Genomic DNA, 18,761 nt, shown 5'->3' on the forward strand with positions numbered 1-18,761 from the left:
ATACATCATTTGAAAATTATATCCCAAAAATAAAAATATTTATTTATTTATTTTACTTTTAGTCATTTATTTATTTAATTAGTCATTTATTTATTTTGAATTTTGGCAGTTTTGGTCCTCCATAGGACTCTTCCAAAGCTGCCATTTGTTTTCTTAATGAGGACGGATATTTCGAGATTGGACTGTTACAGAACTCAGCACAGATGTCAAAAGATCACGAGTCAAGACAGATTTTGACTGTTGCCATGGTAACGAGGTAAATGATCTCGGTCCCCACGTGAGCACATTTGCGCTCAGCCTCTCCCAGCGGGTTTCGACTGCAGGGGACGGCACCAGCACAAAGCTAAAGTGGGACACACAACATCTTGCTTGGATGATTGATCATGTCACAAGCGTGCAAAGTTAACCGTCTGAAGACTGCGGGAAAAAGAAAACTCTCATAAATGATTCCGGCTGGGTCATTAAAGATGTAACGTCAGCAGCGTTGTGCACTCAGCAGGTCCCGCCAGCTGCCAGCTTGCCCCTGAAAGTCATCTATATATTATTTCGAGCTGTGAGATGAAACCGTTGCAGTTGGGGGTTATCTCTGGTATCGGTGTGTTTGTTTATTTTGGCCTTGGTTGTGATTTCACACCCGCGCTGGTGTAAAAAGTCTTGTGGTTGGGGGTTGGAGGTGTTTTTCTGCTAGTGCTAAAAGCATCCAAAGGGTGTTGGTGTGTGGTGTGCATCACTTCAGCAGTTGTTGGATTGTAAATATAAGGGTGGCAATTCAACCTCTGACCTTCTTTAATTCTTTCCGTAGCCAGGTATGCCAAATCCCTACACTTGTTTGCACCTCCAGTTTTGAGATGGATGGGTGGGGTTTTGGTTATGTAGGCTGACAGGAGAAGTCCCAAGAGACAGAAGAGAAGGAGACAGCAGTTCAAAGATGACAGCAGATGCATTTAGTTGTGATGACACCAAACTTTTTATTGCCACATAGCTGAAAGACGACACATTTGGGAAATGTAGTTGTGACCATTTTATAGACAAAAGGAACAGTGATAGGTGGTGATCCCTTAACAGGATTTAACATTTTCCAAAGCTGCTATTTATCAGGTGAGAGATGACGAGTCGCACCTCACCACTGTGGTACTTCATTGTTACCATAGTATTAAACAATAGACTTACAACATAGAATCAGAAAACACAGCATTTTCTATTCTACAACTTGAGTGCTACTGTAGGTGATTTTTAAGAAGTGTTTGTAAAACAACATATACATGCAGAGCAATTTTTTTAAGCGCATTGTGAAGTGATTGTCTCGTTTTACACACCGGCATGTCACAACTGGTTTTAGATCATCACCCTTTTTAAAACTCATTTGCTCCCAATAACGTGTAAATACGTTTTTTGTTTAATGTTTTAAGTGTCCCAAAGACGTATTTATACGTAAAAAAAAAAAAAAAATGTATTTATTTATTTTTTTAATGCTGCAGCATACAGAAGGCTTTGATGCAGCCTCTCAACTGCAAAGAACGGTTGCAGAATTGTAGTTATTACACAAACGGCCATCAGGTGGAAGCAGAGCAAAGGAAATCAACCAGGGCCATCTAGAAAAAAAGCTAAATTACTTAGAATTTTAAATAGATTTGTGAAAACTGATGAAACGTAGCTCTCTTCTAATGCTAATTACTGCAGAACGGAAACAGATAGAAACATACTTTTTCTCCCTGATGAAAGAAGAGACTTTAATCTTTCTTTTGATAGGTTCCATGCTTTTATAGCAATTGAACACAATATTCTGTGGGCCTTGCAAAATCAGTCAAAATTCAGTAAAACAGTCTGGAGCGAACGGGATTGCTTCTGTGAAAATGGCTGGGAGTCAATGAGTTAAAATGAGTGCCCATGTCATTTTTAGCAGAGCGGCATTTCAATGAGGAGGAAAAAACATTGCATCAGAATATTGTCTGTAAATATACACTGAACAAAAATATAAATGCAACTCTTTTGTTTTTGCTTCCATTTTTTCATAGGCAGAAAGATTTAAGACCTACTTTAAATACTCAGAAGGCCTATTCCTCTCAAATATGTCGAGTTCCAAAATCAGTCAGCATTTGAAGTGACCACATTTTTTGCACAGACGTGCCTTAGGCTGCCCACAGTAAAAGGCCGCTCAAATTGGGGTTAAGATGAAAACTTCCTAGTTTTTGATCTGTCCAACCTAGCCTGGAAAAAGAGAACTAACAAGTTTAGACGGATTTGTGAACAATATTTGAGAGACAAATGGCCTTTTGTGTACATAGAAAAGACTTTGATCTTTGACTTCAGCTTGCAAAAATGTGAGCGAGAACAAAAGTGTTGTGTTTATATTCTTATTCAGTGCATATTCATGTTAACAGCTAAAAAAGGAGCTCAAAGAAAATGGAAACTTTCCGGAATGCTTTTTTGTCATCCACTAACTACCATGACTTTATCTTTTGTACGAGTGCATTGACTGTAAGCGTTCCTCTGTGTATGTTTCACTTATGTGCATTAAAAGCGTAAAATCAGCAACAACAAGGCAGTCACATGACGTCTCCAGTCGGGAAACTAAAATGCTTTGGGACATAAGAGAGCTGCTCTGATTATGTCAAGAACATACAGGAGACTTAAGTGCGGTTGCAGTCCTCCGAGGCACAAACGCAGTGTGGCGATTAATACGGGGCTGCTGCCGTTGCTCATGGGTTCCGTGGCAGCAGCAGGGAAAGGAAAAGAAACAAATGCTTTCCAATAGGACATGTTGGTGCACTCTGGCATGTTTTTATGGAAGCATATTGCGACTGCACAAAAAAAAAAAGAAAAAAAAAAAAAAAAGGGGGATAAGTATCCATATTTGTGCAACAATAAATTATTCATAATATAACTTGAACTTGTCACAATATTTCTACATTTTATTATTATACACAAGTTAAGGAGGCAACAGTAAATAATAGAAGAGGTGTGAAACAAAACTATGACTCAATAAATGACACCAAGCCAAATCATTTCAAAAACTATTTTCCACCATTATTTTGAGCAATAACAACTCAAAATGGGGGTAAAAATATTTTTTCAAGACCAGAAATTTGAAAGGCATGGGGTTCTACTGAAGAACAAACGGATCAGATCTTTTGAAGTACTGGTCAGCTGGCTCCATATCATATTTTCAAATAATGTGATAAGATTCAAGATATTGTTTTAAAAAAAAAATTCACACAATCATTGGACTCTTTTTCATGATAATTTTAGGATATTGCCTGTTTTCCTTTATTTTTAGTGTTGCCGCAATATGCCATCTAATTTTTTTTTTTTTTTAATATGCTATCTAAATATGAACTGCAACCATGTGAATTGAAAGTTGAGCAGGAAGTTCCACTTGGAACCGGAAACTTCAAGATGATTTTTATTTCACGAACGAGTGTATGTACAGATTAGTGGGTGCTGCAATAATAATTGAGCACAGATCCGACCTGCTTATGAACACTTTGACTTTGATTCTGTGCGTCACAGGAACATTACAACACAGTGTCACAGACAATTGCACCTCAAACCGAGTAGTTGACAAATGAGCAGCGGTAAATGCTTATTTTTTTATTTTTTTATTTTTTTAATTTGCACCTTCTTGTCAGAGGATAAATTCTGACTTCTGAGTGTCTGGATGTCCATCAGGGCACGAAATTGGGATGTTGCCTGCCACCTCTGTGTTCCCGTTGGACATGAGACAGGTCCGGATGAAGGTGGCATTGGCGACGTTGAGGAGGCAACCGTTCTCCAGCTGAAAAACACAACAATGTGGTCACAATCACTTCAATATGGAAGTCTTTTATACAAGTTTTCTGCGATCGTTCACTGACTGAATGAGGAACGTTTTGTAAAAAAAAAACAAAAAAACATAAGCCATATGACGTTCAATCTGGTGTGCTTCAATTTGTATACTGTAAATAAATTTATTTTACCATCAAAAGCCAGTTCTTGTTTTATATTAAATATCTTAGCGTCAGGGCGGCACGGTAGTCGAGTGGTTAGCACGTCCGCTTCCCAGTTCTGAGGTCTCCGGTTCGAGTCCAGGCTCGGACCTTCCTGGGTGGAGTTTGCATGTTCTCCCCGTGCCCGCGTGGGTCTTCTCCGGGTACTCCGGTCTCCTCCCACATTCCAAAGACATGCATGGCAGGTTAATTGGGCGCCCCGAATTGTCCCTCGGTGTGCGTGTGAGTGTGGATGGTTGTTCGTCTCTGTGTGCCCTGCGATTGGTTGGCAACCAGTCCAGGGTGTCCCCCGCCTACTGCCCAGAGCCAGCTGAGATAGGCGCCAGCAGCCCCCGCGACCCTTGTGAGGAATAAGCGGTCAAGAAAATGGATGGATGGATGGATCTTAGCGTCAAAGTCACAGTCACACTCGAAAAAGCTTGTTTTCTCTGCTTTTTGGTGTGTTTTTGGTGGAACCAACCCATGTATCAATGCTGTTTACTAAAGGATGAAAACTGTAAAAATAAATGAATGAATAAATAAATAAATAAATAAATAAATAAATACAAATGTTGGTGAAATAAGAGAGTCTATTTTTTGTTTTGCTAGGTTTGGTGCTTATATTTTTACAAAACAATACTCTGTAGATCTTGAAAGATGAATCAAAATAGTATATAGGACTTACTCCTATGAAGAATTTCTTGAATCAGCATTTATTTGCTATGCGCAGTCCTTGTAACCTTAATCCAATGTATGTACTGCGTAGCCGTGATGCTCCAATCCAATCCAATAATCATATTACAACATCAGTGTTGAGAATATAACTCATTCACCACCACAACAAGATTTCCAGATTTCCAGTCTCATCATGAGGTAAATGAAGATAGGCAAATAATAGCTCAGCAATTTGACATTCACTGACCCTGAAAAATAACACCACAGGCTTGTGAATGCATGTATGCCAGGTCAGCCACCTTTGAGGGGCCCACCGTGTCCGTTATTGTATTCATAATTGTACTCAATCTTAGTACGGCCTTCACTTTACTCTTTTATCGTCATCTATTTCTGTCACATTCCATCGTATGTACCAGCACGGTGCTGCTTTCATGTTTAAAGCTAAACTAAAAGTACAGTACTCTCTATCGGATGGGGCAGTCAGAGATCTCACAAGTGTCTAAAAGATTTATGCATGTAACATGAGATAAACAGCGCCAAAATAGAGGCCTTTTCTTATTTACATAGCATGTCTGGTCACATCATCGCAGTTTACAGTGAGCTTCATGCCTGAAGCTTCGATGTGCTGACTTCCCATGACAGCAAAAGAGCTCAACGCAGAGTTGGCGCGTTCTCGATTACCTACTTTAGTTGACATTTGAGGGCAACACATCAGACCTTGTCAAATTCTTCCAGTTAAGGCACAGAGAATATGCTAACTTCATTTTTTAGATAAGAGCAGAAATTAATAGAGAAAAGGTATATGTTTCAAATGAATACTGGTCCACTCTGTTGCACTCAACTTTTTTTTTTAAATTCCAGATTTTTTGTGATACTGCCTGGGAGCCAATCTTCAAAACTGAAGATGAAGATGAAAATTGCAAGCAATATGATCAAATGCAAATGTCCAATACGATCCAAGTACAAATTTATTATATTCGGCAAAATGACAAAATCTGAGGAATTCCACAATTACTGTAAAAACACAGTATCCAGAAGAAGTCATCATTTCCATTTACATATTTAACTTTAGTTGGCCTAAAGCAGAACACAATGTCTGACCTGTTCATATAGAAATTTGCATTTGTAACAGGTAACAGGTATTCTTTTAAAGTGGAAGGTTTTTTTTTTTTTTTTTGACAATAGGTTCTATGCAGCCCCACAAGTCTAAATATGGCATTCTGATTAATTTTGCGTTAGTAGAATATGAGTTAAGCAGCAAAATTCAGCCGTTTTGATCCATCTCAGGGGACGGCCATTTTGCTACTTGCTGTCAACTGAAGGTGACATCAATGTTGCTCACAGCTAAGGCAACGACCAATTACCAACTCACCTGTTTTCTGAAGCTGAGCTGTGATTGGTCGTTGCCTGAGCTCTTAGCAACATTGACGTCATCTTCAGTTGACAGCAAGTGGCAAAATGGCCTGCCTCATAACTCAGATTCCACAAATGTAATATTAATAAGAATGCCATGTTTAGACTAGTGAGGTTTCATATAACATATTACTGTCAAGAAATGTTTACGGTTGACTTTCACGTTAATTAACGCTGATGATAACTTTACAGGTCATGCATGATGACTCCTAAAGAAATATTTGTTGTTACCTGGTTGTGTGCACCTTGTGTGCCGTTGGAGGTGTTGAACAGACTATACGCCTCGACCGAAGGTTGTGCCAGAGCCAAAAACTGCTCCAGCTCCAGAGCAGCACTCTGAGGAGGGCATTGAGCCACACCTGGGAGCAGAGCTGAACTCTGCAGCTTGTGAGCCTGCTGACCTTGCAGTGGGTGTGGCTGCACAGCGTCCACCAAATGTTCGTAGTGACAAATATTTGTACCATTCGGTAGATTTGGTGTGTTTGACACTATCGGGTCAACCAGGACATTGTGAAGAAAAGCGGTATGTTTGATTTGGGAGCAGGTTCCCTGCTGCCAATGATGACTTGACTCCAGTGGTGAGATGTCTTTGCTCTCTTTGTTGACAAGAGTTTGATGAGGTTTCTCAGCCATAAGCGTCTTGTGGTTCTTCTCAAAGAGGATGCTGGCATCGATACTTCCAGATGGAAACCGAAGCCCATCTGCACCGATGGGCATCTGCTCCATTTGCCCGCTGATGGACGGAGTGATATGGGTTGCAGGCATGTGGTGTTCCTGCACCTGTTGGGTAGAAGAACTTTGAACAGAGTCTGGAGAAAACTCATGGAGTCTGAATCCAACTATGTTGCTCTGCTCTTCTCTATTCAACCCCATCTCCAGTGACTCATGAATGTAGGACATGATTTCATTATTGGTGAGCTCACCAAGTGTGGACACATGATCAGAATCCATCTCTACCTGAATCATCTTGTCATCCAACAGCAAAAGTTCCAAGTCTTCGGCATTCAGACCGAGGTTCTCCAAAGCACTGAGAAGTTCGCTGTTGGAGCAAGTTTCATCTCCATCCAAAGAGAGAGAGTCCAGTGTGGCTAGCAGTGGATCGCTCATGGACTTTTCACTGCTGCATCTTGCTGTCATCTGCCAGTTGTCGCCAAATCCAGCAGTCTCCCCTTGCTGTTTGGTAAGCGAACTGCAATGATAGGACTTGTGAGCCTCTGAATCCGGTTGACAGACATAAACAGACTGATCTTGGCTCATCAGTACTTCCAGTAAGGACTTTGGATGCACGCTCTCTGAGAACTTCTCCGTTTTCCCCTTTTTGCATTTGGCTTTGCCCTTGAGCGGTTCCGAAAAGCCAGAGAGCGGGTAACCAGTCTGATAGAGTAGTGCCTCGCCAGTGGCGAAGGTGAAAGGGAGGTGCATGGAGCGTTTCTTCAGATGTTCTCCTCCTTCCTCGTCCCTATTAATGGAGAAACAATTATCAAACAATTCTGGCAATTCATATCAAGCCGACGCCCCCCCCCCCCCCCCCCACTTACACCAGGGGCCTCTGTGTGGCGATAATGTAGTCCGGTTTGCCATTCTTGTAGACAAGGCGGGCGTTGGCTTGGACCCATTTCCATCTATTGTCCTTGGTGAGCAACCGGAAGACGGTGAGGCCGCTCTCACCAGTCTTTATCACTGGGATCACATCAGATAAGACATTGTGAAGATGGTTTGACTATGCAGCAATTTTACTGGGAAGATGCAAATTTCCTCACATTCAACAGGTTCTAGGTTCTAATCTTGGCTCCTGCGTGCAGCGTACATCTTCCCACATCTCATCTCAAAACAATTTTTAGGCGATTTGAAGACTTTGCTGTATATTGCATCTTGGTGTCAAATGGTTGTTAGTCTACATGCCTTGCGATTGGCTGGTGACCAGTACTGTTAACTAGAGATAGACCAGGCCTATTCGATGCCGATTATTAGTAATCAAGGATAACGATAATGATGGAGCCAACATTCATATTCAGTAAAAGGGAAAAAATATTGCCGTAAAAAATTCAAATTCCAACACTTAACTTTGTTGAAATGTCTTAAACTACATATATGAGACATTAATAGACATCCTAACAAAAACGTTCAGGGAGCTCCCAGGGTCATAATTATGTCTTAAAAAGTAAAATAAAAACTTAAAAGTAAATATCATAGTGCCTTATAGTTTTTTTACAGTGAATAAATTTTTCCACAATTTAAAAATCACAAAATGTTAAATGCTCACGTATATTTGCTTTACTTTCAAACAGAAAGTTGCAGAGAGTTCCCACGGTCATCAGCATCTCTTATAAAGTTAACTCAAAATGTAAATAAATAGTTCCTTGAGGTTAACCATAGTTTTAAATGAATCTGTTTTAACTGTTAGGTTTATTTATTTTTTTAAAGGCCAATAGCATCCATCCATCTATCCATTTTCTGGACCGCTTACTCCTCACAAGGATCACAGGGGGAGCTGGAGCCTATCCCAGCTGGCTTTGGGCAGTAGGCGGGGTACACCCTGGTCGCAGCCAATCGCAGGGCACACGGAGACAAAAAACCATCCAGTCTCACATTCACACGTAGTGACGATTCAGAGTATTCAATTAACCTGCCAAGCATGTCTTTGGAATGTGGGAGGAGACCGGAGTACCAGGAGAAGACCCGCACGGACACGAGGAGAACATGCAAACTCCACCCACGAAGGCCTAAGTCTGGACTTGAACCTGCGTCCTCAGTACTGGGAGGCAGACATGCTAACCACTTACTCACCGTGCCGCCCAGGCTAAATACCATATTCGTCAAAATGCCAAATATCAGCGCCGGTCTACTCCGACTGTTAACTTACTTCTGACGTGATTTTCAGCACAGTGCAGCATGTCAGCAGCATGGATAAACTGGTATCCCGAACCTCGGACTCGTAGCTCTGCCTCTGTGTAACCCAGCACAATTTTACCCCTAAAAAACACAAACGTGACACTCACTACGTATGCTTAAAATGACCTCATTGAATCTGGAAAATAGCACGAAAGCACACACTTTGCATCACAGGCCATGGGAGTGAAGTCAAGTTTGTGCTTGGTTCGGAAGATCATGTTCTTTGTTCGGATTTCCAGGATCGCTAGTGACTGCAGTGGAGAGGCGACGGCAAACAAGGCGAGCTGAAGCGGACCACCTCGCTCATTGTCGCCCTGCAGTCCGCTCTGTCCGTGGAGGAATTTCAGTCGACCCTGGATGCTCAATGCCTGCAAGAAGGGGAGACAATTCTTCCATAATGGTGCTTTTTCGTTTCTCACTGTATGGCATCAATGCCTTGGGACTAAAAGTACTGCTTCTGACTGAAACTCTTCACTGGACAACATATGAACACAGAATCCCAGAGACTCGTAGGGAATTAATGAGCAATACAAATGCAAAAGGAGCTGTTGTATTGGCTCTCAGTTCACTCAAGTGCAGTATCACCAAGTCAAGTCAAGACCTTTGCCAGATATGAAAGCTATATGAGGTACTCAAGCTAGCGTAACTGGTAGGGGTGTGAATTGCCTAGTACCCGACGATTCGATCCGTATCACGATTCATAGGTCACGATTCGATTCGATACCGATTAATCCCGATATGAATTTACAAGTCGATTGTTGCGATTTTTTTTTACTCAAATTTAGAAAATACCATTCAGTAAACTTGTACAATGTACACTGTAAGATTTGTATGAAAATGTATTATTTATTGATCTGAAACTTCAGTTTTATAACTGAGCCACTGTATTTAACAAACAGGTTGTAACCTTTTTCATGTTAGAACAGCATTGAAATAAAATATTAAGGCTTAATGCTCCATTAATATAACATTCTTCCATTCTTAAGGTGTGAAAGTTAGACGTTTTGTTGAATATTTTTCCAGCAAAAATGGATGTTAAAAAATCGATTCGGCTGCCTATTGAATCGATTCGAGAATTGTGTGCTGTAGTAGCGCGATATATTGCCGAATCGATTTTTTTTTAACACCCCTAGTAACTGGTCATTTTTTCCCCCCCTTCAGACAGTTTATCTACTGTGTTATGCATATTGGTCAGCAGTGACCAATAATGTAGAATGTTGACTACATTAAGTCTTCATTGTTGAGGTAAACTAAACAGGAATACCCACCCATCGCTGTCACAACCAAATGAAATATTTAAATAACACATGTATGGATACCGTATATTTTCGGGTATACTGTCCGAGGGAGGTTTTTTCAACAGTGTGAAAACCTGAAAACTTCGACACACACACCCTCACATGCACGCAGTGTCTGGTGTGGCGACCCCCCTCCACTGTTAACTGTGCTTAATTGACCTAGGTGGGTTTAAGGGCCGTCGTGATGTCAGGAATCTGGTCCTGAATAGCAGGAGGGATTATGAAAACAAAGCCATAGTGACCAGTAGATACAAGCAGAAACCGGGCTTACTGCTCACGCAAACACTTTGGGAGGGACGACAGTCATAAGTTTGAGTCCCTCCAGTGAACCATGAGGATGAAATTAGCCCCAAGGTTCGTGTTACTTGTACTTTTGTTACAAGTTGAGAACTCTAGAGATATTGACGCCCCCCCCCCCCCCCCCCATTTCTTCAATTTTTTAAAATATGATTTCCCCGTACTTTATTCTTGAAAACAAAGTTGGAGTGCATCCTATTTCCAATGTATCCACATTGCTATTCTTTTGTATACATTTCTATTCTACATCATCCATTGGTAGCAAATTTTCCAAGTTAGAGTAGAAGTAAGCTTCTCTGGAGCTAGTGACCATGAGAAAGCACATTTTCCCCATACCTTTTGTCCCATCTTGACAATGGGGGTAGATTAAGGCCCGTTCCCCTACACTAAAGCTCTCCTAAAGCAGATTACAGGAGTAAATGGTGGCTTCTAACCTCTGGGAGAATCTGCGGTAGCACACCAGAATGCCAGGGCCACTAACCTGCTTGAAAACACAGCAAGCCTTTGCAATGTTTTCATTAAAATACACTGAAAGTAACATTTATTCGTGAAATCTCACCAAGAAGCCAGACGAACTGTCCAGTAGGCAGCGGAAGCGGCAAACAAAGCTTCTGTCAAAGAATGAGGAGTTTTCAGGAGGAAGCTCATCAGGGTTGTTGTACCTCACCAGGTAGGAGGAAGCTGACTCGCCATCTATTTGTGTAAACGTATAACCATAAAATAGAAGATGCTGAATAGATTGTCCTTGACCTGTGTGTGTGCATAAAATGCTGATATGATGATGATTGAACGTGACGTGTCTGCAGGAAGACTGGGTGTGGGTGTTCGCATGTTCAGCATCTTCCGAAGTTTGAGCAAATGTGACCTCAATTGACCGCCAATTAGATTAATGGGAATTAACGAAATGACTTGGGATACTGAGTGTTTTTTTTTAATTTATTTATTTATTTATTTTTTTGACGGAGTCATTCACTTAACTCATTCACTCCCAGCCATTTTCAATGAAGCACTGGATTTTGACTGATTTTGCAAGGCCCACAGAATATTTTGTTTTATTGTCATAAAAACATGGAACCTACCAAAAGAAAGATTAGATTCTCTTCTTTCATCAGGAAAAAAAAGTATATTTCTATCTGTTTCCATTTTGCAGCAATTAGCATTAAAATATAGCTAAGTTTCATCATTATTCATAAATCTGTTTAAAATTGTAGGGAAATCAGCTTGTTGCAACATGGCCATGTTTGATCTCTTATACTCTTCTGCCACGCGCTGGCCGTCTTTGTAGCCTACCATTGCTTCGACTATTCTCTTCAGTTCAGAGGCTGCATCAAAGCCTTCTGTATGCTCTAGCATTACAAAACAACATAAAAAACGTATAAATACGTCTTTGGGACACTGATAATATTTAAAATTGAACATATTTATACGTTTTTGGGAGCAAATTAGTTTTTAAAATAAAAAAAAGAAGCAAATGTGACTTTCCCTGCCTCTGTGGTCTTCTGTTAGCTCAAGTGGTCTTGAGTTGTGTGAGGAAACAGGAAAGTGCTTTTGATTTACTCCACATGTGAAATGTCTTCTTTGGTTATCATTAGCGATATACAGTATAAATAAAGCTGAATTAAATTGTAATCACAGAGATCCTGCCGAGTCTAACAGAGGGCATCAGACCTGCTGCAGTGTCCAAGGGGAATCCAAGGCTATCGGGAGGGTTGAGCGCCCAGTGCAAGTTCCTTTTGAACTCTTGCTGGTCTTCTGTGTGAATCAGCTCCAACACGCTGTGGTGCATCACGTCCGTCTGACAGGAAAATACACCACAAAAGAGGACATTTATTCGGTATTTGAAATGTAAATGGAAAAATGTCAAGCGTGTGTATGATGTAGTGCAAGAGTGAAACGTGTTTTATGGAAGGACAGCGTAAATTGTGTTACCAGCAATGTACCTTGAAGTGTGGGAGGAGCCCAGGTTATAAAATCTTTATAAAGCATATTTTATATCCAAGTCAAGTCAAGTCAAGTCAAGTCAAGTCAAGTCAAGTCAAGTCAAGTCAAGTCATCCATCCATCCATCCAAGGAGCCAGTCTTTCTATCCATCCATCCATCCATCTATCCATCCAACCATCCATCCATCCATCCATCCATCCATCCATCCATCCATCCATCCATCCATCCATCCATCCATCCATCCATCCATCCATCCATCCATCCATCCACTAAGATTGAGAAAAGTCCAATTTGTGGTGTATTTTGCAGGGGTCTTCCCCGTTTGCTTATGTTTCATGGCTGATCTTGTACCTGATGGAAGCCGAGGTAATCCTGGATGGTATGAGAGCAATAAAAAATGGTTCCCTCCGCTGTAATTACCAGGACAAATCCATTCAGAGCCTGCAGTGACAACAACACAAACACAACATGGCTCACCGGGTAATACTTGACAGTGCTTAAACAGGATGTTGTGTTATATGAATCGTCACTGTCAACTGGAAAAAAAATGTTATGATTTTGTCTGGCGAAATTTTTTAAACAAATGTTAAGTCTCAAAGATCAGTTTGAGAAGTCCAATCAGCCGAAAGTTTGTTGACAGGGTCAGCTCAATTGTGACTCTGAAGACCAAATGTTGTAAAAATTGATTTGTTGTGGCTTCCATTTGACAAATGTCAGAAAAATCAAATGACTTTAAATATTTAATGTTCACGGACTCTGCACCTAATTGTGGAAGCATTTCTGCTTGTGTGAACTACTTTAAAATCAATATTTGGATCAGCAAGTGTGCTCAGGGATGTCAATCTCTACTTTCAATTGACTTCTGAATCTTCAAATGATGTTGAATAACACATTAAGTTGGAGCACTTGTAAATCAAGATAGCAATGAATCTATATTGAAATGTATTTACCTGAAGCAGCAATTCCCCTTCTGGCATACGTGGCGCTGTGTGTTCCGGAACCTGGCCGTCATGCGGGTCAATACTTTTGCTCACGCCATTGGAGAGGTGTTTTTTCAGTGCCACTTTCGAGAAAAGAACAGAAGAGGGAGGCTGAGGGCTATTTCGTTACTTGAGTAAACAGTACACATGATGAGCACAATAAGGTTGCAGGCAGAAAATGATGAAAATTCATTGAATACATCGAAACTTGAGCAAATGTACCAACTCTTGTGAGCAGACACAAGAAATGTCCCTGTTTCAATACAAGTCACACTTCCCTGTACAGTTAAACAGTTATATAAACCTCTTATAGGGGCTTCTATATTGACCTCTGACCTCATTGACAAAAAAAACTGAGGCAGTCAATGTGCCTCAGAGCCTGGGGATGAAATTAGTTTATGCAGGTTCAATATAGGAAACAAAGAGCTTTTCTGGGGCAGCAAGGAGACGTTAATAGAGATGGAAGTCAGTTGGAGCTGCAGACAATACAGAGGCCCAAAGTTTAAATGCCTAAATTGCTTATTTGGTCTATATCTATCTGGAATCATCTGTCAGGTCTTTGTCTAATACACAGCACGAGACGAAACGTAAACTCGGGCGTTAATTTGGACGGACACAGAGTTAGTTTTTTTGTTTGTTTGTTTTAAATATAAATGAACCAGGCAAATTCATGAAAAGCTGCTTAATCACAATTTTACAATTACAAGTTAACTCGAGCAAATATATAACAAGCTAGCTAGCTAGCTAGCTAGCTAGCTAGCTAGATAGATAGATAGATAGATAGATAGATAGATAGATAGATAGATAGATAGATAGATAGATAGATAGATAGATAGATAGATAGATAGATAAATAGATACTTGTTTCTATATTCTTCAGGCGCATGACATCAACTGAGCTTTGAAGCAGTGGGCCCATTCAGCCCTATTGCTTCTGCGTTCTGTATTTCCGAGCTCCTTTTTATCTGAATTTTGATAATCCATGGAGACAGTGGGAGCAGCGTGGGTGTTGCATCCCCTATGGGTGTGTCGCCCCGTCTACAGAGAAGCAACAGGAAGCTGAGAGGTGACAGAACCACTTGCGTTTATACTCGGAGTGTCCAATGTTTTTTTCCTCTGAGGGTCGTGCGCATAAACGTCGAAGGAAGCAAGGGCCACATTCTTGAACATTTTCATGCTGCCCGCGAAATATCATTTTTGGTATATTAAGAAGAAAAAAAAAAGGACGGTGAACCATAGTTTGGAAACCCGTGGTCTACAAACAAATTCAGCCACAACAAAAGAGTGGTTTGGTGTGGCTGCACGAGTCAAAAGTTGAAAAGTGGGTGCCCGCGCCCCCGCCCCCTTCCACAAAGTCTGTAAAGTGGTGTGAGTGGATTATCTTGCTGTGTTTTTATTCCCCAAAGCTTTCATCTCCTCCTCCCACCTCCTCAGACCTACATTACTGTGTCTACAACTTCTGAGAGGGAGGGAGGTCATCTCATGGCCACAGGCTAACAGTCTGACCTACAATCCATTAAAGAGTGCATTCAGACACTGCGATGAGCTCGGGGTTATCCAGCGGTGATGCACTTGTTCTCGAGAAAGACAGAAATGGGGGCTGACCTCCTGCTTGTTTCAGCAGTGTCAGTTTGATATTGGCCTTTCATTCATTCAATAGTGGTTGCTTCTACAAAATACATCAAGTACTGAAAGCTCTCAGAATCTGCTCTCAGTTTCAGAGTCAACAATGTGACAAAAAGCTCTGAGTGGATCGTGGACCTTAAATGACACTTATAGTATGAGTTTATTTACACAATTTAAAACAGTTCTCTGGAAAAATAATTAAATGTCTGTGACAAAATATCCCCAGGAACAACATTAAAGACAGTGTACACAACCTTTAACATTTTAATGTCCCGGAACTTTGCTTTGCCTTAATGACAGGGGCGGTCCTGTCTGATGAAAATGAAGGAACCAATGCATAATACAGTTTTCATTACCATGGCAACCGCAAGCAGTGTTGGTTAATGAAGGCAAGCACTTTCTAATTACTGAAGTAAAGACTGTGGGGGAGAAGAAAAACAATTTTACTCGTGGAACAGCACTTCTAAACTATACTTCATTCGAGGGGTCGTCAACTCATCGACTTTACTACACAGGAAATTCCGGAGAGTAAATTTGACTCTATTTAGAGTGGGACCAAGTAGACTCAGTTTTAGAGTAATACTTACACTTGGAAAAAACTCACAAACTGCTATCTCCCAAGCTGAATGTTGTGAGTTAGTCCCTCAACCCTTGAGTGACTTTTATTTTTTCTCCAACTCTTTATATTACTCTCTTCCAAGGGTAAATACTGACCTAATCTAAAACTGAGTCTATTTGGTCCCACTCTAAATAGAGACAGATTTACTCTAAATAGAGTAAAATCTACTCTATCGAATTTACTGTGTACTACACAATGATGTGTTGACTAGTCGCCAATCATGTGTTTTTGGTCTGACGAGAAGGTAGACTGACTTGGAGTATACAGAATATTACTCCATTACTTCACCTGAATAAATTCTGAATGCACAGCTCTGGTAGGAGGAAGGCCCAGTGAAGGGGAAAAAGGATCCAACAAGATTGGCAACAACTTTTCATCCCGTACAATCAAAATGGAAGAAGAGCGGAGAACTAGTCCACTGGAAAGAGGTCTGTGATTATTTACAGATACTGCAAATTCCCACCATCCAGAAACGGTTTCCTCATTTGGCTGTTATCCGACACTGAAAACTGCATTAACCAAAATTCAGTGCAGCTCTGCTTACATTTTGCTCAGGCATGATAATGTTTCAGACAACATAGTCCAGCCTTCACTTGAAAGTGGTGGATTTTTGCTCAACTGACATGTCATGGTCAGAGAAACTTGTGTTATTTATTACAGCAGACAATTAAAAAAAAAAAAAAAAAAAAAAAAAAGTACTTAAGTTCATTTTCCCTAATATGAACACTTGAGCAACATAGCAACAATACCTACCCAGCAGCATTCAACACTGCGACACTGACATTGAAAATGAAATTTTTTTTCTTAAAAAAAGAAAAGAAAAAAAGAAAGAAAATAAAATTTTGGGGTGGAAAAAAAAGTAACTTAATAATAATTCAATTAAATGTATTTTATAAAGGTTAAAATAAGTATTAAGAATAGCAAACCATCCTAAATTACTAAATGCAAATATAATGAATACAAGTGAACTGTACTTAAACAGTAAGCAAAAATTCAAGACAATGTAACATTAAGAAGAGCTTGAACATTGAATTCATTCTTTTCTTCATGCGCAACTAGTGCCAAACTGAGAATCACTGCTTGAGGCCATGGCTCTCTGTTGACTGTTTTCTACAGTCAGCCTCCTCATGCAAATCTACACCAAAGGCAAAAATAAACTGTTTCAAAGTTTTCTGTTCAACTCAAAATTCTTCCTGACAGTATTTCACCAGTCTGTAGCCTATATGGTTTTGCTTCTACAGATCCCGTGAGATGTCATAGTTCGATACCTGAAAAGAATCTCTTGGTCCTGATGTAGCTGACACTAAGCCTCAGGATGGACAGTTTGTCCAAACTGGAGATGACATCCTCAGGGAAGGGCAGCAAGCCAGCCAGCCTGTCCAGCTCCAGGTTCAGACGGTCCCGATGCCGTTTGGACGGGTTGGACTTGTTGTCCCCTTCAGGTGGGGTCTCTTTGGTTCTGGTTGCGAGTGAGAGGACACCAAACACTTTCAATTGTGACTGAGATGTAATGACTGTGATTTACTGTGTGAATGCTATAGAGCATTCATTTATCCAGTATGTCATTCTACACACACAAATGCATTACCGGTATTTGATATTCATTTTCTTCAACATTTCTCATTTCGCAAAAATTTGAAAATAAGACATATAGGTCTATTAGACATTAGCTTCCAGAATTCAGCATTTTCCACTTACTTACTTAATCAGCCATTCAAGTTAATGAGGCATTCAACAAAAAAAGTTATTCAGCATTCCCATTCCAAATTCAAACTGTTTACATCATTTCTCCAATGTAAAATTACTCAAATATGTACTTTTGCTCAATAAAACGTGGGAAAACATCATTATGCAGTAAAATACATGCAAATTATTCAAATCAACTTGTTAATGTTTCAACGAACTTCTGATTCCAGTTTCTCTAGTGAAATAATTCTATTTTGGAAGCCTAACTGTACTTGATACATTCAACATGTTCTCAGGGGGTTCAATTTACAATGTAGCCTATTAAGTTGGAGGTAGAGGTTCTTTAATTGTGCTCATATGTGTAATGTGGGAAATTGTACAATTTCATTTATTTTGTGCCAGTGACATAGTGACAGGCAGAACAAAAATAAATGGCAGAAAGAAGTCGAATCAAAATGTATCCACTTTTTGTGACATTTTTGTTTGGTGGTGTTCCGTGATGCATTTCAAATAAAAAATATGTGCCTTGGCCAAGATATTTCTAAAACCCTAATAAGATTCTCAGATGACAGTCAAGCAGGACGTAAATTAAATGACTGTGACATTACCCTTTCTGAAGCGGTTTTCTTCTCTTGCGTCCTGCGTACATGTTGACTCCAGTCTAGTCCCAGTCGAGTGACACATCCATCAAGGAAAATTCAAGCCAGTCGGAGATTTAAAAATGCCCCACCATCCGAAACTGGTCCCGCCGAATGGACTACAAGATGTTAAGCTAAGTTAACATCGATGTTAAGCTAGTTTGCAAACATGTTGGGCTCAGACACAAGACGTCGACAACTATTTGAAACGTCATTTGATTATATTCCAGCCGTTTTCCCATGTCCCAGATGGACTCAATAATTATGAGATGTCTCTGGGCACCTTCTATACTCTTCCCCTTATCCAAAATCCTGAGACAGCCAACCTGATCGCAGAAGTGGAATCATTTGACGTGTGTGACATCGAGCGGGGTGGGAGGGGGATAAGTGGGTGGAGCGAGGGTGGTGAGCCGTGATCCCCTCACCACCTCCTCCCCTCTTCCGCGCGTCTCCACCGTCATTCTCTCACCACATCCCTCACTCCATCATCCTGCACCCCCACTGATCCCTCACCACCACATCATGTCTCCCCCTCATCCCGTCTCACCATCATCACATCATTCGGACCCTACTTAATCAATTCACCACACAATCAAGTCACCCTTAATTTCCTCACCCCATCATCCTGTTATCATTCCTACCAACCACCTTTCATGACCTCACGACCTCACCTCTACATCCCGCCACCCTTCGTCCCATCTCCAGGTCAGATCGCGCAAATGTATGCAGGTA

At 40.7% G+C, this 18,761-nt stretch overlaps 1 protein-coding gene across 3 annotated transcripts; it reads right to left on the reverse strand.

The window, feature by feature from the left end:
* Nucleotides 1-1,602: 1,602 nt before the first annotated feature.
* On the reverse strand, nucleotides 1,603-18,722 carry LOC144013818 (aryl hydrocarbon receptor-like). 3 transcript variants are annotated; one of them, XM_077513062.1, is made up of 13 exons: nucleotides 18,701-18,722; nucleotides 18,000-18,148; nucleotides 16,974-17,164; nucleotides 13,432-13,544; nucleotides 12,833-12,922; nucleotides 12,209-12,335; nucleotides 11,100-11,233; nucleotides 9,108-9,313; nucleotides 8,917-9,026; nucleotides 7,592-7,733; nucleotides 7,011-7,512; nucleotides 6,285-6,833; nucleotides 1,603-3,775 (listed from the first exon to the last, which is right to left on the reverse strand). In XM_077513062.1, the coding sequence occupies exons 2-13, from the start codon at nucleotides 18,038-18,040 to the stop codon at nucleotides 3,626-3,628; spliced, it is 2,355 nt and encodes a 784-aa protein (XP_077369188.1). In that variant the 5' UTR covers nucleotides 18,041-18,148; nucleotides 18,701-18,722; the 3' UTR covers nucleotides 1,603-3,625. The 3 variants fall into 3 exon arrangements, with proteins under 3 accessions (XP_077369188.1, XP_077369186.1, XP_077369187.1); XM_077513060.1 differs by having other exon boundaries at nucleotides 6,285-7,512; XM_077513061.1 differs by lacking the exons at nucleotides 16,974-17,164; nucleotides 18,000-18,148; nucleotides 18,701-18,722 and adding an exon at nucleotides 14,322-14,434 and having other exon boundaries at nucleotides 6,285-7,512.
* Between the last annotated feature and the right edge of the window lie 39 nt (nucleotides 18,723-18,761).

Source organism: Festucalex cinctus, chromosome 2 (genome assembly GCF_051991245.1).
Source record: "Festucalex cinctus isolate MCC-2025b chromosome 2, RoL_Fcin_1.0, whole genome shotgun sequence".
NCBI lineage: Eukaryota > Metazoa > Chordata > Actinopteri > Syngnathiformes > Syngnathidae > Festucalex > Festucalex cinctus.